Source organism: Grampus griseus (genome assembly GCF_964374135.1).
Source record: "Grampus griseus genome assembly, chromosome: 7".
Classification (NCBI taxonomy): Eukaryota; Metazoa; Chordata; class Mammalia; order Artiodactyla; family Delphinidae; genus Grampus; species Grampus griseus.
In genome coordinates, this window is record NC_139001.1 from 9097799 (window position 1) to 9118970 (window position 21172).

Consider the following 21172-nt stretch of genomic DNA (forward strand, 5'->3'; position numbering starts at 1 on the left):
GAACTAGTACTTCCCTGGGGTAGGATGGGTGGGGAGAAATCCAGAAAACAAGGAAAGACACGTTGTGAAAGACACAGACAGGAAATGAAAATTTTCTGAAAGGCACAGATGGGAAGTGAATACTAACACAACTGTACCTCCTGGGGGCAATACTCACTGAGGGGTCAGGGCAGTAGGGAGATGCTTTTTCTGTCCCCAAGACATGTTGACTTCATGCCCAGGCCAACTTTGGAAGAGGACATGGGGGTAAATGTTATGTGGGTGAGAGGTTTAGAGAACATAAGGAGGCCTAGGCATGAAGTCAACATGTCCTGGGGATGGAAAAAGCATCTCCCTACTGCCCTGACCCCTCAGTGGGTATTGCCTCCAGGAGGTACATTTGCGTTACAGTTGCAGGCATTTCAATGATGGGGGACAGGAGGCTTCTCTGACCCCTCTTACCAGCATCTTGGCTCTGGGCCACTGACAAAAGGGTCTGGGAGGCACCAGCGGCAGCCTCCCCTGGGGGCAGGTGGGCAGCTGTGCTGAGCCAGGCAGTGGGCAGTGCAGCTTGAGGGCAGCAGCAAGCCTCACGTGTAGGAGATCTCAGCACAGGAAGCCCCGGAAACTAACACATGTGATGTGGGTCCTGGGGTCCAGGGAGGGGGATCCCTACAGTACAGGGAGAGGATCAGAGCCCCTGAGATGTGGGCAGTAAAGGTAACTGCCATTCCCTTCCTACCCATGGCCTGGGGATGTTCTGGCTACAAATATAATATTGACTCGAAATTTGTGGCTAGGTATTTCATTTCCTTTATTCCTTTTTCTGACTTAGATATCACACTGGAGAAATGAGATAGCTCTTATTTTACAAGATATAATTTTCACAAATAAACACATCTCATTCTTTATACTGACTTCTTTTACTTTTTCTCTGTTTAAAAATCCTTTATTACATCTTTATTTCCCAAATAATAAACTTCAAATTCCTTGGCATAGGGTGTTAGACCCTCGAAAATCACCTCCAACTCCCCTTTCCAGAACGAGCTTCCAAGCCCTCCCAACCATGCTCCGTTTTTCAACCACATGGTTCTGCAGGTCCACTGTTCCTTTCCTACTTTGTAGCGTTCACATTCTGCCCCCTCCCCAATGCATGGGTATGTGCTGGCCTTCCCTTGTGAATTCTCCATTCTTTGTTCGGGCACAGGACTGCATTGAATGACAAATCTTTTCATACAAAGAAAATCTTTCCATCTTTGAACATGTCTGCAAGTATCGGATAGGGCTACCTCCTTTCCTACAAAAGGCATAATTCATGCCTTCCTCCAGAAAAGTAGAGACTCAAATCCTATGTTTCTCAGCACCAAATTCAGGTCCTGGCTGAGCAATCATTTGTGGGATTACTTGGCTAAGGTGTCACCCCCACTATGCGTAAGCTCCATGAGGACACAAGTCATGTGTGTTTTCTTCTCTATTGTATTCTCTCTCTGCCTGTCATGTAGTAGTCACTCAATATAATACCTGTCAAATATAATGAAGAGTGAATGAATGAATCAGTGAATGAAGTGGACTTGAACCCCCAAAAGTTGTTGAAAGTTGTAATTACCATTTTGGAAGTGTCTGCAAACATGAAGTAAATCAGGATAGGCCTTCAGGTTAACTCTGCTGAACAGGGCATCCAGAATTGTCTTGTCAAATTTCTTCTCCAGTTCACTGAGAGCATCATACACCACTCTATCCACTGGGACCAGATTTGCACAAGCTTCTTGAAAATGCTTAAAAATATTGAATGGTGAATTATGTAGCTTTGAGTGTATGGGTTATAGGAGACTCGGATTATAAATAGACTAATTGTTCTCTGGTGAAATATTAGAATGTTACACATATTTGGATGACTTCTAAAATATTCTCCATCATAAAAATAGACTCTTATTTTGTTAACCTGCCTCTCTGACATTGATGGTCACTTAAGAGAGAAATTTTGAAGAATAAAAGTAGGTTCAAAGTAGAATGTTGTGTGAGGGCTTTAAGAGCCTGGACAGGATGCTTCAGGAGTGGCCCTTACTGGTACTGAGAGGCCATTTAGTTGACCAGACAATAACCACTGCCCTTCCCTCCAGGAAACCATGTAACCACTCTCCCCTTCTGTGAACGTTGCCAAAGGGCAAATAAAATTCACAAAGACAAAAAGAAGACTTGTCCTCAGTATCCCCAGGAAGGTCCATTGTTAACCTTTACCTGTATTCTGTATCTGGAAATGTCTAAAGTGCAAGAAACGATTTGCAGAGTGAGCAGCAAGCGTCTGCTTCCAAATTTATCCTACCATGACACGACTTCCCTATGAGTTCAATCACTTCAGGTTCGAGTGCGTAAAATAAGAGGGCTTTGTAATGAAATGTTGCCCAACTCACTTATTTGCTTTAATTTTGTTATTGTTATCATATTGTATCAAAATATCTAAGATGCTCCCTACCTACTCGCCATTCCAATGTTGCCACATCTCCATCGCCATGCGCCTCCCCTGTTTACTACAGAAGAAGGGATGTTGTCTGTGATGCTGCTTCTCCTCTCACCTCCTAACTTATAGGATGGCGAACGTCCCTGTTCATAGGAGGATCTTTAGCCTGCTCATTGCATCCTAAATTTGGCAGGTTATCATGAGGGAATTCTCCTCACTTACCTCATACATCTGCTCAGGGATGAAGCCCCGATCTCGGAGGCCCATGAAGAAAGGAAACGGCTTTGTTATTGCACTTGCAATCTCCACCTTATTTTCTTTGAAAAGCCTGAATATGAACTCATAGAAAAACTGCTCCTCTGGGTTCTGCTCCTCTGGGTTCTGGTCCCCTGTGATCATTCTGAGAAACAAAGACACAATATGAAAGTAGACGTTGAGTTTCTGAGAGGCCCATGGAGGTCAAAAGATTTTATTTTATTTATTTATTTTTTACAGCTTCTGAATGTTTTTATATACAAAATTATATATTATAATGACTATTCTTTTTTCTACATGAATATTTACTACATATATTTTTATACAATTTTTAAAGGTTATACTCCATTTACAGTTATGACAAAATATTGTCTATAATTCCCCGTGTTATACAATATATCCCTGTAGCCTATGTTACACCCAATAGTTTATATCTCCCAGTCGGTCACCCCTAAATTCCCCCTTCCCCCTCTCTCCCCACTGGTAACCACTAGTTTGTTCTCTATATCTGTGAGTCTGCCTCTTTTTTGTTACATTCATTAGTTGGTTGTATTTTTTTACATTCCACATATAAGTGATATCATCCAGTGTTTGTCTTTCTCTATCTGACTTATTTCACTTAGTATAGTGCCCTCCAAGTCCATCCGTGTTGTGGCAACTGGCAAAATTTCATTCATTTTTTATGGCTGAGTAGTATTCCATTGTATACATATACACTATATCTTCTTTATCTGTTCATCTGTTGATGGACACTTAGGTTGCTTCCTTGTATTGGCAATTGTAAATAATACTTCTAGGAACATTGGGGTGCATGTATCTTTTTGAATTGGTGTTTTTGTTTTTTTCAGATATATACCCAAGAGTAGAATTGCAAGGTCATATGGTAGTTCTATTTTAGTTTCTTGAGAAACCTCCATGCTGTTTTCCACTGTGGTTGCACCAATTTACATTCCCATCAACTGTGCAGGAGGGTTCCCGGTTCTCCATATCCTAGCCAACATTTGTTATTTGCATTCTTTTCGATGATAGGCACTCAATGGAGGGCCAACATGTGTAAAATGATGTTCTTGTGCAAGGACCAGAATAGATGGAATTTATTTACTTAGAGAATAATCAAGGGTGCAATAGAAGAATACACTGGGCTTAAGGAAGGTTTGTACATAGAAGTGAAAGAGTTTACCCTGTGCTAATCAAAACTACTGTAAAAAGACTTTCACCCAAACTCTCTTTGGAAAACATTGAATTTTAAAATTGTAAAAGTTTTACAGGAATTTATATGATACTCAGATGGTTAATTTTATGTCTCAACATGGAGGGTTTGGGGGATAAGACTAACATTTTATTTTAAATTGGTGAACTTTGAGTAAGCAGTTTGCCTTCCATAATGTAGGTGGGTCTCATCCAATCAGCTGAAGGCCTGAATAAAACAAAAAGACCAGCCTCCCTGAGTAAAAAGGAATTCTACAGCTGAGTGCTTTCAGAGACTCTGCTGGGTCTCTAGCCTGCTGGTGCATAGCAGACTTTGGACCTGCTGGCCTCCCTTAATGTGTGAGCCAATTCCTTACAATAAATATCTCTTTCTCTCTCTCTATACGCGCGCGCGCGCGCGCGCACACACACACACACACACACACACACAGCCTATTGGTTCTGTTTCTCTGAAGAACCCTGATGAATACATATTACAAAAAAATAAGTTACAGACAAAGAAATAAAAAAACAAACTGAGACAATACTACAGAATCTACCACTGAACTGCAAGTCTTCTTAGTTAATAACAAGTAGAATAAATCTCAGGAAGGTGTAAAGGAGCTAGACCTCTCCCATCTGTAACTGCAGAGGCAGGAATGGCATTCCACATCATAAAATTAGGTCAAAGACACTCCTCTGATAAAGTTTCAATTAATATTGAGAATATGTCTTTTTCTTTGGTCTAATATAGAGACTTGTGTGAATATTCAAAACTAGGACAGGTTGCTCTATATCTAAACCTGCCTGTGGAAGTGTTATATACATGAAGAAATAGAAGACCTCTGGATTTCAAACATAACCACACCTGTGAGAAGTAATTTAGAGACTCAAAAAGCTTTATAATTCTGATTCTTACTTGATAAATTGTTCCCCCTTCTGATAATGTCTTAATAAACTTCTCTGTATTTCTAAAAGTTGTAAAGACTCAGCATTTTTTAATCCCACCATAAAAGGGTCATTGGAACTTTCCATTCTCCAAATATGCATCAGGATAGAATAAAATCCATTCCTTCACTGAATTCCTTAAAAAAATGTTTTTGCCCACTACTGGGCATGTGCCCTGGGAAGGCCATAGTTCGGAAAAAGTCATGTACCAAAATGTTCATTGCAGCTCTATTTACAGTGGCCAGGAGATGGGGGCAACCCGGGTGTCCATCGTCGGATGAATGGGTGGGGAAGATGTGGTGAATGTATACGGTGGAATATTACTCAGCCATAAAAAGAAGCGAAGTTGGGTTATTTGTAGTGAGGTGGATGGACCTAGAGTCTGTCGTGCAGAGTGAAGTGGGTCAGAAAGAGAAAGACAAATACTGTATGCTAACACATATATGTGGAATCTAAGAAAAAAAATGTCATGAAGAACCTAGGGGTAAGACAGGAATAAAGACACAGACCTACTAGAGAATGGACTTGAGGATGTGGTGAGGGGGAAGTGTAATGTGTGAAAAAAAAAAAAAAGTTTTTGCTTAAAGATAGCTGATTGAAAACAAGTGCTTTCCCCCTCTCTCACTGGAGAGTGCTCTAAAATGACAGTAAAGAAATTAGAGTCACAATGACAAAGACAAGGGGATTGGATGAAAAACTTAAACCAAAGTCTGAAAAAGAAAAAGTGGTCAGAGCATTCATCATTACTGCTGGTGGAGGATGCTCCTAGAGGTCACAGAGGGGCCCAGGGTGTCTTACAGGCCCCTGGGGAGGTAGTGGAGGTGGGGAAGAAGATGCAAGAATGAAAAGAGAGGGATTGTTTGAAAGGAGAAAATACAAAACAATGTGCTCCCCAACTCTTTCCTGACCCCACCATACAGAACTCCTGCATCCAGGCAAGAAACTAGAGGTTTCCTCTTAAGAAAAATGTAAACGACACAGAAGAAAGGTCTTCACCTTTGGGCATTTGGGATTTACCCAGCAAAGCTACAGGTTTTCAAGCCCATCTCATTAAATGCAGTTCCAAGCTAGCTTATCAGTGCCTCACCCTTAAGAATGAACAAACAATAACAGGCCACAGATATCTGTGGAAACTAACAGCACAAAGGGGCAGAACCAAGATGAGCAGAGAGCAAAAATGACTCCAGAACAAATAGAAATACTACGGAGAACAGAAGAGAGTTTCTAAAAAACAATTTTCATACACAGTGGAGAAGATATTATGTCCAGGATGCCATGAAGAAAAAACAGGAAAATAAGATAATGGGCCTGGAAATTTAAAGTGATTGCTGAAAAATTTTTTTTTTAAGTTTAACCAGGGCTTCCCTGGTGGTGCAGTGGTTGAGAGTCCGCCTGCCGATGCAGGGGACACGGGTTCGTGCCCTGGTCCGGGAGGATCCCACATGCCGCGGAGCGGCTGGGCCCGTGAGCCATGGCCGCTGAGCCTGAGCGTCCGGAGCCTGTGCTCCGCAACGGGAGAGGCCTCAACAGTGAGAGGCCTGCGTACCACAAAAAAACAAAACAAAACAAACAAACAAACAAAAGTTTAACTAAAATGGTCATAAGATAAAGACAAGGGAATTTCCCCGGCACATAGCTGGAAAAAAAGAAAAAATCCAAAGGAAAAATGAAAAGTAAATTTGAAACATCTAAATGTCTAAAGCAGTCATTCAAGTGTGTATGTAGATTCAGAAGTAAAAGGAAATGCCTAACAAATACACCCCCTGTTCAATCATTCATGTGTGAAGGCAAAATAGCTGTGCAGAGGCTCAGAAAACATTTTACTCATGCACCCTCTGTGTTGGTCACACGGTTTTCAATGCTCTATTTTCTTTACTTCTGGACAAAGGTAGGGTTGCACCTTCCTGCCTCCTTGGGCTGATGGGTGTAGCTTTGGCAGAAGAATTTGGAGCCAGCACCTGTGAGCCATGCCCACTGTTTCTCTGCTACAGTGGCTGTCATTTCAGATGGCGGCTGTTCATCAGCTAGAGATAGTCCAAGATGAGGGTTCCCTTAAGCAGCCGGTGACCCACTGAGATTTTAGAAATGTTTGTTCCAATAGAATAATCTACCCCATTCTTACTGACACACTGTCTGGAACAAATTATTTGCTGATACCCTATAATAAGAGAATCAGGAAATCAATACCAGCAAAGTTCTGTTATATCAATGAAAGAAGTGGAAGGCACCACTAAACCCAGTTAACATACTGACGTCTTAGACATAGAGAATGGACTTGAGGACACGGGGGGTGGGGGCGGAGGGGGAAGCTGGGGGGAAGTGACAGTAGCATCGACATATAAACACTACTGAATGTAAAATAGAGAGCTAGTGGGAAGCAGCAGCATAGCAGGGAGATCAGCTCGGTGCTTTGCGATGACCTAGAGGGGTGGGATAGGGAGGGTGGGAGGGAGGCTCAAGAGGGAGGGGATATGGGGATATGTGTATGCATATGGCTGATTCACTTTGTTGTACAACAGAAGCTAACACAGTATTGTAAAGCAATTACACTCCAATAAAGGTCTATGAAAAAAATATTGACATCTAAAAATTGTAAATTTCATTTGAGAAAAAAAAGTACATCTCAAAAATTATTTTAGAACAGTGATTCTCAAAGTAGGGTCTGGGGACCCTGGGATTTTGTGCAAGACCCTTTCAGGTGTCCTCAAAGTCAAAACTGTTTTCATATAATACTAAGATGTTATTTACCCTTTTTCTCTCTCATACTCTCACAAATGTATAGTGGATTTTTCCAGAGAATACACGGCCTGTGGTATCACAGTAGATTGAATGCAGAAGCAGATAGGAGAAACCAGCTGTCTTCTACAGAACTAGCTATTAAAGAGATTTGCAAAAATATGAAGGGTGGCTAATCTCACTAATTTAGTTTATTTTAGAAGACAGTTATTTTTCATAAAATAGGTCATTTATGTTAGCAGGTAGTGAGTTCATTATTAGTATTATTTTAAAATGATTAAATAAATATATTTAAGTGTTCAAAGTTCAACTTTCTAATATGGTAGATAGTAATAGGTATAACCTACATTAACAAAAACTAGCTCTTTGGATTCTCAATAATATTCAAAAATGTAGAGGGGTCCTATAATCAAAAATTTGAGAAGCCTTGTTCTAGAAAGAGGATATATACTGTATGCAGTAGTAAAAGTATAGTAATCTTAATCTAAAACTTCAGAGTATATTAAAAATCTTAACAATCTGGGCAAGTTGAAAAATTGAGTTAAATGATTTATTTCAAAGATGCTAAACTCAAATGGTATGGTTTCACATTTGATGCTATCAATCAGAGAAATATTGGGTTGGCCAAAAAGTTCATTTGGGTTTTTCTATAACATCTCATGGAAAAACCCGAATGAAATTTTTGGCCAACCCAATATATATTTGAGAATTAATTAGAAATCATAAGGGTAACAGAGTCAAAATGAGACTATAAATCTTACAAAAGAATAAAAGTAAAGAAAACATACTGTTTTTCTTAAACAGAGAAAACAAAGAGACATTAGATATTAAAAGTGCCCCCAAAATTTATAAGCAAAAGATATATGTCATTTAAAACAGATTAACGCTTCCCTGGTGGCGCAGTGGTTGGGTGTCCGCCTGCCGATGCAGGGGGCACGGGTTCGTGCCCCGGTCCGGGAGGATCCCACGTGCTGCAGAGCGGCTGGGCCCATGAGCCACGGCCGCTGAGCCTGCACGTCCGGAGCCTGTGCTCCGCAACGGGAGAGGCCACAACAGTGGGAGGCCCGCGTACCGCAAAAAAAAAAAAAAAAAAAAACAGATTAAATTACTATCTTAGAGTATGAATGAAATAAAGTACAAATAGAGTCTAACTACCAAAGACACACAAAAAACAAAGTGACATTAAAAATGTTAAAAGTCAAAAAATGGGCAAGTGACGTTAGACAAAGGCAAACAAGATAGAAAGCAAAATTCACAATATATGTATTTTAATAACAACATTTAAGACTGCTAATAGACAAATCTTTCATGGTCGTTACAAAATTTCACTTTCAATTTTTAACTCCTCAAGTATATTTAAAAAGATATATGGGATATAAGTTTTAAAAATTGCAAAAATATGTATTAATAACTCGGTCTTAAACACAAGAACATACCCTGAATTGATCTAAATAATAAAGAAAAATTGAATAGGTACATGTTCTAGCTATAAGACGATATTACTATAAATCAAAATTTTAAAACAAAAATTTTGTTTTAAGAAACAAATCTAACTTGCAGTGGTTTAAAAAGTTCATTTTTGGCTTCAGCTCTAACATTGCAAAGACCTTGGAAGTCATCACTCCTATCCTTACAAAAATAAAAAAGCTGAAAAAACTGAAAATCAATGAATTTCAGGCATGTACAGGAAAATTGAGGCCATAAGTCAAACTGTCACCCTAAAAACTGGATTGATAGACAAGTCCAGAGAATCACAGATGAGATCAGCTACCTGGAATGGAAGCCACTAGAGCCATAGACCATAGGAACACTTAAATGGTAAGTTTGATGACTTGCTGGAGGCTGAGTGTGGACTTACATGAGAATGAGAAACTTCTAGGGACCACTGGCTTAGGAAAGCCCCCAATCTTTTGTGGGTTTTACTTCCAGGAACCCCACCAGGTACTCATGGTGAAGAGCCAAGAAAAATCCTCTGCTCTGGCAGAGGGAGAGGGGAAAACTTTTTTAAACAGCCCAGAGCATTCTCCATAACAACGGTCTACTCTCTAGAGGAAAGCACTTTGCCCAAGCCTTATCTGACCTAGGGGAAGGTCAGTTACCAAAATCCAGCTCCTTCTAGGCTCTGTCTCATTTAATGGGGTGAGGGAAGGGGAAATAGCTAAGAAATCATTCTAAAATTTACAGTCCAGGAACACAGTTCCACTACAAGATTGAGATTTAATCATAAGATTAAAGCATGCTTTCTCTCCCCAGTACCCTACCACTACATCAATAGGGCTCCACTATAATAATTGAGGATTACAGCTGAAAGAGCTGCAAGGCTCTATTTAATGAGCTCTTAGGGAAATCCAAAGAAAATAGGGGACACAGAATGAGAACACTAGAGGAATTTGAAGCCTCTGTCACCTAAAGCCAGAAAAAACATTAAACATGGCCCATCTCCTAGCCAGGTTAACATAAAACTTCACAGTAAACATTCATTTGCCTCAGTTTCTATTATTTGATACATCACATCTGGCTTTCAAAAAAATTACAAGGCATACCAAAAGACAAAAAACAGTCTGAGAGACAAAGCAGTCATCAAAACCAGACTCAGATATGACAGGTTTTCAAATTATCAGACAGGAATTTAGAATAACTATGATTAATTAATATGTTAAGGGCTCTAATGGCAAAAGCAGAACATGCAAGAACATATGGCTAAGTAAGGAAAAAGATGGAAACTCAAAGAAATAATGAAAAGGGAAATGCTAGAAATCAAAAACACTACAACAGAAATGGAGAATGCCTTTGATGGGCTTATCAGTAGATTAGACATGGCTGAAGGAAGAATCAATGAGTTGAAGATATGTCAATAGAAATTACTTAAAATACGAAGAGAAAAAGTATAAGGAGAAAAAAACACAACAGAACACAATATCCAAGAATACCAAAAAGAACAGATATACATAAGTGGAATACCAGAAGGAGAAGAAAGAGAAAAGAGAACAGAGGAAATATTGGAAGTAGTAATGGCCAAAAATTTTCCAAAATTAATAACAGACAACAAACTACAGATTGAAAAACCTCAGCAAACACCAAACTAGATAAATACCAAGTATCTATGAGTCATTTCCTATTCAAACTGAAGAAAACCAAAGTCAAAGAGGAAATGTCTCCCCCAAGGAAGAGAGGGGGAGAGGGGTCAGGGAGCCTTACCCTTGGAGAAACAAGGATAACAATTACATCAGATTTCTCATCAGAAACCATGCAAGAGAAAATGTAGATAAAAATTTGAAGTGATAAAATAAAAATAACCCTCCAACCTGGACTCTTATATCCTTTGAAATTAAGAATTCAGAGCCAGCACCTGGTTAACCATGTTCACTGTTTTCTCAAACAAACAAAAACTGAGGTAATTTATTGCCAGAAGATTTACCACGAAAGAAATGTTAAAAGAAGTTCTTCAGGCAGAAGAAAAATGATATGGGTCAGAAACTCATATCTACATGAAGAAAGGAAGAGCATCTGAGAAGGAATAAATGGAATAAAGGAATAGGAATAAATAATTAAAAAAATTTTTTCCTATTCTAAGTTGATCTAAGAAATAGCTGTTTGTTCAAAGTGATAAGAACAACTATGTGATTGATAGTAAATGGATAAGTGAAATGACAGACAGCAGTGTTAAAAAGGACAGGAGGAAGGAACTGGTGACATTTTGTTGTAAGATGCATGCACTGACCATGAAGCAGTATATTGTAATTTAGAGTGGACACGGCTAGTTGTAAATATATATTGCCAGCTCTGGGGAAACCAATAAAATGCTTTAAAAGAAGTATAATCAATATACTAAGAGAGATGAGAAAATGGAGTCACAAAATGCTCAATTAAAACCAAAAGGCAGGAAAAGAAAGGAAGAAAAAATAGAAGCAAGTACAATGAATAAAAAACAGTTACAAATAAAAAAACAGTTACAAACAGTTATAAAATACAAAAAACAGTTACAAATATGGTAGATTTTAATTCACCATATGAATAATCACTTTAAATGTGAATGGTCTAAATACACCAATTAAAAGACAGAAATTGACAGAGTGAAAAAAAATAACACCCAACTATATGTTGTCTTTAAGAAAGCCACTGTAAATATAAAACACAGATAGGTTAAAAGTGAAGGGCTGAAGATATGCCATGACAACGTTCATCAAAAGAAAGTTGTGGTAGCTATATTAATTTCAGAGAAAGACTTCAGAGCAAGGAAAATTGTCAGAGACAAAGAGGGGCATTGTATAAAAATAAAGGGTCAATTTCTCCAAGAAGATTCAGCAATCCTCAAAGTGTAGGCAACTAACGAAATAGCATCGAAGTACATGAGATAAGAATTGATAGAACTACAAGACGAAACAGACAAATCCATTCTTGTTGTTGGAGAATTCAATACGCCTTTTTTAGTAATTGGTAGAACAAGCAGGCAGAAAGTCAGTAAGAACACAGTGACCTGAACAGCACCATCAATTAATCTGATTTAACTGACACTTATAGATTATTCTATTCAACAATGACAAAATATACACACCACTCAAGTTCATGTGGAATATTTACCAAAATATACCACATTCTCAGCTGTAAAACTCACCTTAACAAATTAAAAAGAAAAGAAATCAGAAAAACTATGTTCTCAGACCACAATGGAATTAAAGTAGAAATAACAAATAGAGTTGGAAAATTCCAAAATACTTAGAGACTAAACAGCATACTTCTTCTCAAGCATACTTGAGAAGAAGTCTCAAGAGAAATCTAAAAATAACTTGGACTAAATTAAAATGAAAACACAGCTTAACAAAATTTATGGAATGCAGCACAAAAGTGCTTAGAGAGAAACGTGCAGCATTCAAATGTATGTACCAGAAGAAAGATCTAAATCAATAATTTAAGCTTCCCTCTGAAGAAACTAGAGAAGGAGAAGTTTAAGCCTAATTCAAGCAGAAGAAAGGAAATAATAAAAATTAGAGTAATAATCAATAAAATTGAAAACAGGAAAACGTTAGGAAAAAAATTAATGAAACCCAAAGCTGATTTTTTTTAATTAATAAAATTGATAAACTTCTAGCCAGGCTAACAAAGAAACAAAGAGAAGACAGAAATCGCCAATTGAGTCCCTATTGGTCCCACGAATATTCAATCACTATTAGTCCCACGAACATTAAAAAATAATAAATAATACTATGGACTACTCTATTCCTACAAATTTGATAAAGATAAAATGGACAAATTCCTTAAAAGAAACAAACTGCCGAAACTCACACAGAGAGATAGATCAGAGAGATAGATGATCTGAATAGGCCTATATCTATTAAAGGAATTGAATCAAAACTTAACAGCTCTCCAAAAACGAAAGTACCAGGCCCAGATGGTATCACAAGTGAATTCTACCAAACCATTTCAACTATAATCTCTTCCAGAAAATATAAGCAGAAGTAACACCTCCTAAGTCATTCTATGAGGTCAGCATCACCCCACCCTCACCTCTCAGTGCCTTTCTTTTCCTGCCTGGAGGCCAAAGGTTGGCTGGACTTTGAGCTCCACTGGCTCATCTTCCCATCTCTCAGGTACAGGTGGGTAGCAGAGGCAGGATGCACTGTCAGCCTCCAACAGAAAGGGTGCTGGGCGCTAAGGACCTGCAAGGCTGCACCGCTGCCAGTAGCAATGCCACTGCCTTCTTGGGGCCCAGCCAGCACCAGAAATAGCCCCAGCTTAGAGGAGTTTTCACACATTTTAATATTGTTTTAATTGTTACCAACAGTAATGATTGATGATTGACAATAACATCTTCTCTTTTTAAAAGTCAAATTTCCCTCTTTCTCTAACCAGATGTGTAATACATCCCAGAATAGAAAAAAGCACCTTCTCCCTCCCTGCCTGTTTGCATTCATGCATGTTGAGCCCCATCTACTTTCAGTTCCTCTTATTGGGTGTTCAGAGGTCCTGAGTTGACTCTCAGACTCAGGGCCACACAGATGGGCTCTGACAAAACTGGTCCCCCCACTACCCAGAAACTAGAAAAAGGTTTTACAACAGTTGGGAGTTCGATTTGGATGTAAATTTTTCTGAAAAGACTCTTACCTACAGACCTGTCTTTGGAGGTAGGGATCAAGGAGGTTATGGGGGAAATGAGAGGGCTCAGAGGCCACAAGGAATCATCCAGCCTTGTAGCAAGCCCCAGAGGGACCAGGGAATTCCAGCAGTGCCCATCCAGCTGCATGGCAGTTACAAGAAAAGAAGGTGATGTGAGTCAGGGTGTCCTTAAGTTTCCACTGCAACGGCTGGCTAATCCACTGCAATTTTTGAAATCTTACTTCCTCACTGTTTATTGATTTGTCATCCATTCTGTTTATATCTATAGAATGAGGCTGGGAAGACAGAAATAATGAGTGTAGATGCCAGCCTTAGGAGAGATGCTGGACACAGGAGGCCAGGACTAACCTGCTGCTGATGGGGGTACCTGTACTTGCCATCTTCTCCTTAGGCCACAGAGCTGGCCTAAGATCACTCTTGATTAGATTTTCACTGCCTCTGTCCTTTCCAGGAGGTCTGACAAGAAAGTTGGCCCACTGATGGATCCTTCGCGTGCGGCTCCTAAAGGGTAAAAGGAAAGTGAAATAGCTGAACTGTGTGATGTGCCTGCACCAACACGCTGGTCTTCTCTCCGCCCACTCTCAGCCCCGGGGGGTGGGGTGGGGGGAGGAGCAGGGCCATTTCCTGGCATCCACGGAAGAGAGGGGACCACTTGTTCCCGCAAAGGAAAGGGGGCAGGAAAGTCTCTTGAACTCAAACAGATCAAATTTGCTTTGAGGTGACATGGCATAGTGGCGACGGGGAGGAAGAAAATGCCACGTTTGCTCCTGCGTCTTGCCAAGGTGACTGTGAGACGAAAAAAGAAAAAGGCAGACATTTCAGATCTTCTCTTAGGCCCATGGGCTGGCCAAGCACAGTAGTGAGCCTGGACTGGACGAGTTAGACCCAGTGTTCAGACACAGGACTGGAGAGAGCCGAAATGCTGGGGAAAATATTCTTCAAATTTCTGGAAAGCAACCAGAGGCCAGAAAGAACCCTCCCAATTCCTACAACCAGAAGGAAGTGCTAAGTTTGGGCAGAGAAGCCTGATGTGCAAGTCTAAGTTTTCTTGAATATGTGGGCATTTTACAAATGTAGCCAGGAGTGCTTGGGAAAAAACTGAGCTCCAAATAGTCACTGAAATCTCAAAGAAAGTGACGGGCTTCTCATTAGATGGGGAAAAGTTTGGAACTGAGACTACCTACACCTTAAAGAACCATGTGATGATGCTAGCTAACAAGTGTGTTACATTTATGTTTGTACATAATTTTTTCACTTACACCCAACCCTCATTTTGTAAAGGATTTGAAGCAACTGAGAAAAACACACTACATCAGCATCAAGTTGAAAGATAAAGAAATAGGAGCAAAGCACAAATAAAATAAATAAACAAAACCAGAAGACTAGAAATCCAGGCAGGACAATGGGTCAAATCAGAGATGAACGGGAGTCAAGGTATCTGTAGAATCCAAGGTCTTGGTCAGGGCCGTGGGCCAAAGTAGGTGAGAGCTGGGAAGCCTCAAAGTAGTATGTTTCGGAAGTATGTTCCACTGAATCTGTCTTCTTCTGGCTCATTATAGATGCGCTAGAAAATTTGCATAAATATGTTTGCCAAGTGGAGGGGACAAAAGATTTCTACCCTTCTGCCCGTGTCTGTTCTCTTTCCCCCAAAAAAGTGAACACACATCTGGCTGGGACAGATTCCAAATTCCAGCACATGATGAGGCCAGTGGGCAGTGTTCGTGTGCCTACCAGCTGCTACACACACGTGGGACTGCCTGCCTCTCTCTCTCCCTCACTTTGGTGGCAAAGAGGCTAGTAAGCTATGTCTCCGTTGGACACCACTGTTCCCAGCTTTGGGCCTCCGTTGGGCACAATGTCCCCGACAAGGCCTGACACAGACTAGACCAGCTGACATAAATATGCCAGCTTCTTTGCTTATGAGCACAAGGCCTTTGGTGTTCCTCAGCTGATGGTGGTAAGACTAGGACTTACAGTGTATTCCTGTCAAATTTACAAGAAAATCTTACTTGGCAATATCCTGCATTAGCCCAGATAACGATAGGAACTGTAGCTTCTGTTTTCCACTGTCTTTTTTTCTCTGTGTTCACTAGAGAATCATTCTCTCTGGGATAAGATCAGGGATGCCTGGACCAAGCCCACTGATGAACGATCAGTTGATCCCTGGCTCCTAATGGAGGGGGGGAGTTGTCTCCTTTTTGTTCCGGAAGACCTGAGGGATGAGAAGATTCTGACCTGCCTCCTTGCTCTGTTCTCCCACCCAGATTTAGGTCAAGTAGGTGATAATCTCTGAAGGCGAGTCAGTGCTTTCTTTCCACCTGAAAAATTTCTTTCCACTTCGTCAAGTGTGCTGAGATCTGACACTTGGAATATAGGTGTGAATTGCAGAGTCCTGATCACAGTCCAGTGCTATGAGTTAATTTGCTATTAACTCGCCATAGTCTACCAAACTCCCATCTTTGAGTGCTAGTGGGATGCTCACTACCAGGTCAGATAACCCATCCCAGATGGATCACATTTCTGTGAAGATCTGTTGCCCACAATTCACTCTCTGCTACCAACTTTTTAATCAGTTGGGATTTGGAGGTACACGTAACCAAAACTGACTCAGACTAACTCAGACAGAAAATCAATTTCTTAGAAGTATATTGGGTAGCTCAAAGAATTTATAAGAAGGCTGGAGGACTGAGATCAGAAAATAGGCAGTCCAGGCAGAAAGGTCCTCAGCCCAGGTCATGGTATGTGGCCATCGATTTGACAAATGTGTTCTTTTCCATTCTGATTAAAAAGGAGGATCAGAAACCATTTTCCTTCTCGCTTGACAGATAAGATTATTCATTTACAGTTTTGTCTTGCGGTTATATGAACTCGCCCACCCTTTGTGGTACCCTAGTCCCAAGAGATCTGTATCACCTGGACCTCTCAAAGAACATCACATGGATCGGTTATGTCGGTGACATCCTGGTGATCAGACATTATGATGAGCAAAAGAAGCCATACATCAGAAAGTGCATGCCGTGTGTTTTCATTTATGTAAAACTTGAATACAGGCAAAACAAATCTGTAGTCATAGAAGAGCGACAGTCATAGACATCATGGATCAGTGAGTGCCTGACGCTGGCTTGGGGAGGAAGCTACCTGCAAAGGGCACAAGGGAACTTTCTGGGGTGATGGAAATGGTCTATATCTTAATTGTGGTTGTAATTATCAGGTTAGCCGAAAACTTCGTTTGGCTTTTTCCTTAAGATTTTATGAAAAAACCTGAATGAACCCTTTGGACAACCCAATACATTTGTTAAAATTCATCAACATGCACACTTAAGTTGAACGCATGTTATACTTCAATAAAATTGAGCTCTTGCCCGATGTAGGTTAGCCTTAGTTTCAAGGATTCTTGGACCCTAGAACTGTTGTTTCCCATCTTTTTTTCTGAGGGATAGGATACCTTACAGGTGTCCTGGAGGGGGAACCCATGGATCGAATACATTTGAGAGTCATTGATTTAAATAAAGTTAAACAGATTTCTACATTAAAGGGTTTCTCACAGACCCTACATGCCAACACACATTAGAAATCTTTAATCGGATGTATAGAGGGGGCATGCCCTGCTTCCCTGGAGTGGCTGCCCTAGGGTCTTCTCCTGGCCCTGGTTCTGCCCTAGATCCAGTTTCCACACACTTCCAGCTCCCAACTGCCAGCCTGGCTCCGACACACCTTCCTGCCTGGAGTTCTGCTGCCTACCACTGCATGATATCAGTTTATATTCAGGTTTCCTTTGATTTCAATTTTCTTTGGTAATCATTTTATCCTGACAAAGTACAGGCATTTCTGAGTCACCAAACCTCCCCTTTGTCTTTTTGTTTGTTTTTTTAAGTTTGATGATTTCTAGTAAATTTATTCAGTTGTGTAACAATCACCATCACCACAATTCAGTTTAGGTTCATTTTCATCACCCCAAAAAGTATAGAAGGAGGACGCGTCCTGGGGAAATAAAAGTGGGTAAGGAGGCCAATAGATGGTGGATTCCCAGTTCCCGGGGACCCTGGGGCTGGACCCTATGCCTCCTCCCCTTTGTACCCACCTCCCCAGGATGGGCCCGATAGGCAGCAACCCCCGCCCCCGACCCCCAAATGCCCTGGGAATCTCACGAGTTTCCGGAGGTGGAGGGAGGCTGCAGGCACTGCGGGCGGCCTCGTCTTTAGCTCTGCTCGCTCCGCCCAATTACTTTCACTTTCCTTTCCTCGGAAGCCCGGCCCTCACCGTGTGTGGAAAAGCACAGACTTCCTGTTTCGTCCACTGGTATCTCCCTGCCCTTCTCTCAGTCTCCCAGGAGCCATCCCCGGCCAGCCCCTGGACCCAGCAGGGGGCAGGAACAGGGAGCAATCTCAGCGTCCAGGTGGGTTTTCGTCTCGGCTGCTTTATTCACTTTTGGTGACTGGCTTTTACAGTTAAGACCCTGGCAGCAGCTGCAGGGTGAAACTCAACAGTTTAAACTGTGAGGCTCTTTCTTTGTAAAATAATGGTTTCCAAAGAGGTAGAGAGGGGATATGGGATTTAATAGGAGACTTAAAAAGAAGACGGATGAAGAGGGGGAGCAAACACACAGTTCGGTTCTTTTTTCCCTAAACTCTAGCCTGTTATTGTGGATGGAACTTGAGATTTGCTCTGTACCTTCCTTGTCCATGCAGAGTGATCCTGCACTCTGCCCCCAAAGGGCAACTCATCCGTAATTCATTGTACAAGTGACTAGAGGTAGTTGGGAAGCTAGTGGAACAGAGAAAATAAGGAGAGTACATTTAATTTCCTCTAGAGTGTATTAACTTTTTAATATCTTTTCTTTAAGCACATTCATGATAATTTTCTTGAAATAAATTCCCAGAAGTGGAATTTAGAACTCAAGGGAATACATATTTTAGGGTATTTGGTACCGATTACTAAGTTAACCTCCAGAAAGTTTGGACCTATTTACATCTTCACCAGGACTGTCTATGATTATTGCTATTATTTTTATCCTGACTAATTTGGTAGGCAAACGTTATTAAATTATTTTTGTCTGCACTGTTCCGACTACTAGTGAGTTACCATGTTTTTTACATATTAATTGTGCATTTGACTCAGTTGCCTGTTTATGTCTTTTGCACTGAATGTTTGTCTTTGCCTATTCATTTTTCAGACCCCTTTACATAATACAAACCTGAATGCTCATATATGAGACACGGTAAAATGCACTAGTGAGAAATGGGACTTTGGTCAGGTGAGCTCTGCCTTGCCACCAAATACCTTGGGCTAGTTGCCTAACCTCTCTGTGCTTCATGTTCATCCTTGGCAATCATAACAGATGAAGAATGAGGGTTATGGAGGATGTTCTATTCTGAATGCTGTAGTATAGTCATCCAGGGCCCCTTCCTCTTCTTAGCATGTGATCATTCTGGTGTTTTCTGGCTCTGTGCTGATCTTTGCAATATCCTTCCCCTATGCAGATGGTGAACGGTAGATTTCTTTCCCATCTGTTCTCTATCTTCTAGGATTTCATCACAATTCTAGATCCCCTGTGGCATCGTCTCTTGTTTTCTAGTACTGTTGTGGAATGATTGTTTTATACAATGTATATTTTTTCCTGTTAACCTTAACTATTTGGGAATGAGGAGAAAGAGACAGGGTCGCTCAATCTGCCACTGGGATTAAATCCCTAGAAATAGTCATTAATTAACAGTTCAACTTTTTCTTTGACACAAGGTGAAGTTGGAAAAATGGAATCCATGTTTGTTTTGTTTTTAAAGAAATCTCTAGGTGATCGAAGTTTTTGTCAGTGACTCCCTTTTCTTGACAATTTGTCAAGAATATCATAGGTACATTTTCTTCCTGTTATAACTTACCAATATTTTCTCATGGCCTACCAATGGTCAAATATTGTAATGTCGCATGGGCACGGGAAAAGACATGTCTGTTCTGAGATGTGAAATTGACACATAAAATAAATCAGTCAAGTCACCTTTGCTAATCATGCCTTTCACATCCTTCGTGTTCTTATTTATGTCAGGCCTGTTTGCGTGTCAGAGATTGTAGGTGGTTTAATAAAGTTTCTAAATATTATCAGGTTTCCATCTTCCTACTCGTCTTTGAGCGTTCCCTTTTGTGTGAGCATTGCTAGTGTATACTTAAACTGAGTCCCGGCAATCTTGGTTAACTCAGCTCAGTGTAGCCACAGACCATAGTATTTAAGACTACACACCTGGAGCCAGAAAATTGGAATTCGTCCCTCTCTACCACTTCCAAGTTTTGCAACTTAGGGCGAGTTATTAAACCTCTCTCTGTCTCAGCGTCTTTGACAATATAAATAGGTGCAATCCAGACTGAAAGGGTTTTGTGAAGATCAAATAAGTTACTGCATGTGAAACCCTTAGTACACAGTCTGGCATGCAGGAAGCTCACGGTACATAGTAGCTCTATTTAGTACCAGCAGCCCCTTTGGGATTTCAGTGTCACATTGTGGGTCACTTTCAGCTTCTATTGTTGCTGGGCATTGTCACTGCTTCCTATACCCATGAGTCTTTTTGGCAGATGTGGCTTTTCAGACGGCTAAGGGATGCCGTTGGGACCAGGATGCCTGTCTCGAGATGCTGTGCAACACGGAGAGCGGCTCCCCTAACTCCTCAGTCTTTGCTTCTCTTTTCCTCTTGTGCCTCTTCCGTAGGAGATTCACCATGACCAGGACCTTGAAGGAGGTTCTTCTGCAGCACTTTATACATCAGAAGCTGGAGATTGCTTATGCCATAAACAAGGCATTTCCCTTCTTCGAAGGTCTCCGAGACAACTTCTTCATCACCGAGAGACTGTACCAGGTAAGTCACATTGACCGCTTTGCCATGGCAACCCAGCCCCCACCAAGAATGCCGGATCATTGAGGTCTCAAACCACAAGACCCCGGGGCTTTTAGAATGTGGAAGTTCCAGACAAAAATGGTCATTACCAGGGAAAGAAGGTGTCCAGGGTAGGTGACCTCACACCAGATGGCTTAAAACAAGGAAATGTGTTCTCTCACAGTTCTGGAGGCTAGAAGTCCAAACTCAAGGTGTTGACTGGGTTGATTCCTTCTCGAGACTTTCTCCTGTGTTCTGGTGGTACCAGCAATCCGTGGTAAACCTGGCTCACAGAAACGTCACTTAACTCGCTGTTTCCATCTCTACACTGCCTTCTCCTCTCTGTGTCTTCTCCCTTTCTCTTCCCTTACAAGGACACTCGTCACTGTGATTTAGGGCCCACCGTAATCCAGGATGGTCTCATCTCAAGATCCTTAATTACATCTGCAAAGACCCTTTTTCCAAATAAGGTCACTTTCACAGGTTTCAAGCGGACATATCTTTGGATATGAGGAGGCACCATTCAACCCACTAAGGGTACCATCTCAACGCTTAAGAGCTTGTGACCCACAGTCCATTCTGATGGGAAGCAAGACAGGCAGTGGGAGATATGGCTATGTGGACAAAAATGGCA

At 41.0% G+C, this 21172-nt stretch overlaps 2 protein-coding genes across 6 annotated transcripts in view; one reads left to right on the top strand and one right to left on the bottom strand.

Annotated features, from left to right (window-relative positions):
* The window catches only part of SP140 (SP140 nuclear body protein), a 75982-nt gene extending 58091 nt beyond the window's left edge, over window positions 1–17891 (bottom strand). For all 5 annotated transcript variants that reach the window (XM_082657887.1, XM_082657890.1, XM_082657888.1 and 2 more), the window contains exons 1-4: window positions 17827–17891; window positions 14027–14179; window positions 2660–2837; window positions 1586–1754 (exon numbers count right to left, since the gene is read on the bottom strand). In XM_082657887.1, coding sequence (XP_082514013.1) covers window positions 1586–1754; window positions 2660–2837; window positions 14027–14058 — 379 coding nt within the window. In that variant the 5' untranslated portion in view covers window positions 14059–14179; window positions 17827–17891. The remainder of the gene's footprint in view (window positions 1–1585; window positions 1755–2659; window positions 2838–14026; window positions 14180–17826) is intronic.
* Window positions 17892–17975: 84 nt separating this feature from the next.
* SP110 (SP110 nuclear body protein) overlaps window positions 17976–21172 on the top strand; it is a 39484-nt gene continuing 36287 nt past the window's right edge. Inside the window, exons 1-2 of the mRNA XM_082657896.1 lie at window positions 17976–18074; window positions 20373–20520. Coding sequence (XP_082514022.1) covers window positions 20383–20520 — 138 coding nt within the window. The 5' untranslated portion in view covers window positions 17976–18074; window positions 20373–20382. The remainder of the gene's footprint in view (window positions 18075–20372; window positions 20521–21172) is intronic.